The sequence below is a fragment of the Glycine soja genome, chromosome 10 (assembly GCF_004193775.1).
Source record: "Glycine soja cultivar W05 chromosome 10, ASM419377v2, whole genome shotgun sequence".
Lineage (NCBI taxonomy): Eukaryota > Viridiplantae > Streptophyta > Magnoliopsida > Fabales > Fabaceae > Glycine > Glycine soja.
The window spans coordinates 47,310,239-47,315,650 of record NC_041011.1 but is presented as its reverse complement, the minus strand read 5'-3'; the positions used below and the strand labels follow the sequence as shown (position 1 = coordinate 47,315,650).

The 5,412-nt window shown below is 33.2% G+C and overlaps 1 protein-coding gene across 2 annotated transcripts; it reads right to left on the bottom strand.

The window, feature by feature from the left end:
* Window positions 1-980: 980 nt before the first annotated feature.
* Window positions 981-5,159, bottom strand: LOC114370333. 2 transcript variants are annotated; one of them, XM_028327646.1, is made up of 6 exons: window positions 4,890-5,159; window positions 3,240-3,325; window positions 2,108-2,620; window positions 1,791-2,012; window positions 1,583-1,707; window positions 981-1,487 (listed from the first exon to the last, which is right to left on the bottom strand). In XM_028327646.1, exons 1-6 carry the CDS (start codon window positions 4,890-4,892, stop codon window positions 1,420-1,422), a joined length of 1,017 nt encoding a protein of 338 aa, XP_028183447.1. In that variant the 5' UTR covers window positions 4,893-5,159; the 3' UTR covers window positions 981-1,419. The 2 variants fall into 2 exon arrangements, with proteins under 2 accessions (XP_028183447.1, XP_028183448.1); XM_028327647.1 differs by having other exon boundaries at window positions 1,640-1,707.
* Window positions 5,160-5,412: the final 253 nt, after the last annotated feature.

Genomic DNA, 5,412 nt, shown 5'->3' with positions numbered 1-5,412 from the left:
TGTTAGTCCCTATAGTTTGCATTTTAATTATTTTTTAGTCCCTATAGTCTACACTTTAATTCTCTTTTAATCCCTGTAATTTGAAAGTGATTTTTTTAGTCCTTATAATTTGCATTTTAATTTTCTTTTAGTCCCTATAGTTTGAAAGTAATCTTTTTAATCCATATATTTTATATTTTAATTCTCTTTTAGTCCTTACCATCAAAATGTGAGTAATATTATCAATTACAATTAACTACAAAAATTTGTAATTAATTTATCGCAAGATAATTTATAATAAAAAAATAATTGATAATTTATAATTAATTTGTAACTAATTATTTTTATATATTTTTTGTAACAAGGACTAAAAGGTAATTAAAATATAAATTATAGGGACTAAAAAGATCACTTTCAAACTATATGGACTAAAAGAGAATTAAAATACAAACTATAAGGACTAAAAAATTCACTTTTAAATTATAAGGACATAAAAACTAAAAAAATCACTTTCAAACTATAAAAACTAAAAAAATAGGAATCGTTAAACTATAAGAATCAAATTAGTAATTTAACCTTATTTATATTTAGTTGGAAAAGTACATTTTTTTTACACTTACAAAGGAAAATTAAACTCTTTTCACACTTTCATTTTTTACATTTACATCCTCAACATTTCTCACTTCCCTCTCCTTATTGTGCTACTTATTATATCTATTATTTTATCTGTCTTCCCTTTTTATTTTTCCCTTCCGTACATGGGTATCTGAAATGATCTTTATCATCAAGTTTATAGTAAGGACCATATGAAAGCTAGTCTAAAGTTGGTCCAGTCTTTCATCTTCAGCTCTTTGTCCATGTTTAGTGCACGTTTCCGACTATATAGGAGAAAAGTAACAAAAACACTATGCAGTGATAAACAATCATTCTTATAATCTTATTTATGCATCTCTTTTTAACATACTAGATTCTTGCAGGGTCACATAAACACTTTCAACATGTATATGAACATTCTTATATGCATTGAACAAATGAAGAATTAAACGTTACACGCCCAATACTTCCTGAAATATAAGTAACTGATGAAAAACATCGTCAGTAGACCAAGGTTATAGCACATTAACACGGTGACTGTAGAACAAACACCCCAATGCTTTACCACCATCAAAGATTTCGGTGAGACAAGGCTAACCCTGTGGTCACAGTTTCAAAGGGTTTCTGGAACATTTATGGAAGCATCTCTCTTGGACAATGAAGTCACAAAAAGGGTACTATGCACTACAGTATATATATGTTTAATTAACATATCAGTGACTATAAACACAGGAGTACTATGCACTAGAGTCATAGCTACACAACCACTATTGCTCAAATTTTTAGATGGAGACTACGTCTATGGTTATGCCAACCTAAGAGCCTTGTCAAACTCTGCACACTGCATCATTTGTCTCTTCTTAAGTTTGCTTTCTTTCTGAAGACACCCCACAAATAATACTTGGCTTCATATCCTGCCCAAAGGATAAAAAATTAAAATGTATTATTAAGATCCACAGATAATTATATTGAAATGTGTCACTGAAGAGCTAGAGTAAATGAAGCTCACTCCAATTTTGGACTGGAAGCTCAGTAGAAGGAAAAATTAAAAGCTCTGCATTTTTACCCACAAATCTTATGACATGTTTACAGATCATGATATCTTCAACCAGCACATCGAAGTCCTTTTCAGATCTGTAAGGGAAGAAACATTTAGATATATCAAATTAAAGAAAGATAATAGTAACATTACATAAAGATTGTCTGAGAAAAATCACCCTTCACTGTCAGGAAAGAAAAAAAGAGCAATGTCCTGATCAGTTGGATCCCCCCTCTTGAAACTTTCAGCCCACACCTTATCTCTGGGAAGAAATTCTGCATGAAGCACTTCTGGGAAATGTCCTGTCTCCTCCGCAACTTGGGAGCACGCTAAATTGGAGATATGAGCCAGAAGTCCACTGACAGTACGAATTGTTCCATTGCAAAAGTACATACTTCCCCTATTAACCAGAAAATTCAACTTCAAATGATATTCACCACAACAGCTATAAAAGTTCGCCAATTTCAAATGAAGGTAGCAAAACAACTTTTGTACCTCCAGATTGGATCAATAGTAGGCTGTGCATAAACATGACCATCTACTTCTACACAACCTGAATCACTATTGGTAGCTCCTTGAGAAACTGGAACAGATTTGAAACTTACATCAGAATTAGCTAAATCCCTTGCCACACTTTCTTCTTCACCTACATCAAAATTAGCTACATCCCTTGGAACTGGTCCACAGTCATTTTTCACCTCATGTTCTTCTTCGCCTCTGTTACTACAATGAGGATGCTCAGGCTCAGATGAACTGTGACTAGCAGATAACACACCCTTTGTTTTAGCAACTAAGCCAGCGTTAGCTTTTCCTTCAATCTGCTTCTTTGTAATCTTCTTTTTTCGCTGTTTATTGTGTTTTTTCACTCCCTGTATGCAATTTTCTCTTGTTACAGATGCGATAGGTGTAGATTGGTCAAGAGCAGGTGGCACCCCAAGCTTTGTTGCACAATCCTCGCAAAACCATGTAACAGCATCAGTAAAATTCACAAGCCCCTTTAAACAGTACCTGATAAAATGGACAATTAAGAAATCAAAGGCCTTAAAGAACATGAATAACAACTCTACAAAATGCAGATTTTCTATTTTATAAAACATTGGGAGAAAAAATAAGATTCAAGTTAAAGTTTATTAATGCAACTCTGTTGCATATTTATTCAATAATCCTTTGGTTTATCCAAACCCAACTATAAGGGAGCACTCCCGAGTCTCACCTTCAATACCATTAGAAATTTTAAGATAGTCTGTATGGCAATAAAAAGGGAGGCACCATCAGCTATGTACTGATGATAAAAACTAGCTAAGGAAGTGAATCTTAATTTAAAAAACATTTGTATTAAAATCCAAAAAGCATATTTATGCTTTATACACGTGCTAGATATAAAAATCACTACATATTATAGTAAACTAAGTGATCAGGGTATTAATACCAAGCAGGGAGTATCATTCCGATTATTTTTAAAATTTTTCAACAATAGAGTACAATCCGACCTCCTTTTTTTCAATAAAAAAGTTCTAAAGAATATTCAAGCAGCATTATTGGTAGTGGCATTTCAGCTAAGTATGATAACAATAACATGCTATAAGTGCATCCAAGAAGGCAGAGAGAGGGAATAGACAATAAGTACCTATGCAGCGCATAAGCCATACATTCGGTGCAAAAAACCAATGTCTCTGGAAAGCCTCTGTCGCCACAGTGGAGACAAACAGTTTCCTACAACAAGGGTAAAGAGTTCACAGATGGTGCATAAATATAAAATATGCCCTCTTTCATAAAATACAACAAAAGCAGCAGCAGCAACAACAACAAAGCATTATCCCACTAGGTGAGGTCGTTTACATGGATCACACAATACCATTCAGCATGATTAAAAACCAAAGTTTCAGAAATATTATTAAACCTAAGATCTCCCTTGATGATTTCCTCCAACATCCTTTTTAGTCTGCCTCTTATCATTTTCCCTGGATTAAAAATCATGCAATCTACTCTTCTAAGTGGTGCCTCTTGTGGTCTTCTTTGTACATGCCTAAACCACCTTAACTAATTTTCTGTCATTTCTTCCTCGATGGGTGCTACACGAATTTTTTTATCGTATAAAGTCATTTCACATTCTATTATTTCTTATATAATCACACATCCATCTTAATATTCTCATTTATGCTACTCTCACTTTTCTCTCATGTTGTCCCTATAATGTCTAGCTTCAGTACCATATAGTATAGTTGTATGATAAAATTTGCCTCTGAGTTTGATAGGTACTTTGCGGTCACAAATAAGCTTTGATGTCTTTTTCCATTTAAGTCATCCCACTTGTACCTATATGTGACATACTCATTAATTTCTCCACCATCTTATTTGATCGATCCTAAATATTTAAACACAAAAAACATGCAGTATGACATCTTTTCCCAATTTTACGTATGAGTCAAAACTCTTTTTGTCGCTTGCTAAAATTGCAATGCATATACTTTGCCTTGCTCCTACTTAAGTGAAAACCTTTATTTCCAAAGTCTGCCTCTAGAGTTCAAGTTTATGGTTAATAACTTTCCTTGATTCTTCAATTAAGATTATATCATCCACAAAAAGCATGCAATTAGGGATAATCCTTTGTATGTCATTGATAAGCGCATTCAAGACTAGATTAAACAAGTAAGGACTTAAAGATGAGCCTTGATATAATCCTATCCCAATAGAAAAGTCCTTAGTTTCACCTCTTAGACTTCTTACACTAATAATTACCCCTTCATACATGTAGCTCGAATATAAATCATGTGCCATAACACTTATCTTGGTACACGGTCATAAACTCTTCAATACGAATTCTACGGTAATAATCCAAATTTCTTTCCCGTCCCCTCTTAAATTTCTAACCCCTCCATGCTAATACCCGAACCTTGTTAAGCATACCTCGTTAGAAGCAAGCATTCAAAAATTACAATCACACAATTATTTTTCAGAGCCGGCGTGCTATGACCTATGACCTTGCAATTGCCATTTATTACATACATTACTCTTACCAACTAAAATAACAGCACAATGAAACAACCAGCATCTGAAGGAAAGCAAGAAAGAAACTTGTATCACCTAAAAACCACTTACCTGCACTTCAAAAAAAAAAAAAAAGACCCACTAAACAAACACAATAAAGTTTCAATTTTTATTCTTAAAGACAACATTTTGACAGCTCAAAGAAATGGAAAACAGGAATCATTAACCATCCTAGTCCAAGTCCATCCTCCAACGGAAAAGGGAAAGAAAAAGGGGGAAAAGAACTGACCATCTGGGTGTGAATATGGTGAAGTGAGAGCAGAGCAGAGCGAAGGGTTAGATTAGGTCGTGAAAGTAGTAATTGAATTGAAGGGGGGATTTGCAATTGCAATCACATTCAATTCAAATGGTACGGCAAAGAAAGAGAGCCAATGGCAATGGTGTTTTGATCCACGTATGGTAGATTGTTTAAGATACTCAAAGGTGGTAGAACGTACAAGTAGAACTCGAAACGACAGGTTCCGCGCGTAGCACGCACAACACTTTCATTTGAAGCACCTTTGCATGATTCTTTATTGAACAAACTAGTACTCGTGCATCCATAAATATTTCTTATTTTTTATAAATTTTTTTAGTTTTTAGTTTATAAATTTATTTTAGTAAAATAATATATGAGCAGAAATCAAATTATATCTGTATAATTTTAATTAATTATTACATCATTCAATAACTTTTAATTAGATGATATTCTATTAAAATGAATTGTTAGATTAAAAATTTTTTCCACTTAAATTATATATACAAAATTTTAT

Coding starts and splice junctions, on each gene's coding strand:
- LOC114370333 (XM_028327646.1), bottom strand. Junction 1,708..1,790: donor TTCTTTCCTGACAGTGAAGG/GTGATTTTTCTC, acceptor CTTCCCTTACAG/ATCTGAAAAGGACTTCGATG. Junction 1,488..1,582: donor GCTTCCAGTCCAAAATTGGA/GTGAGCTTCATT, acceptor TCCTTTGGGCAG/GATATGAAGCCAAGTATTAT.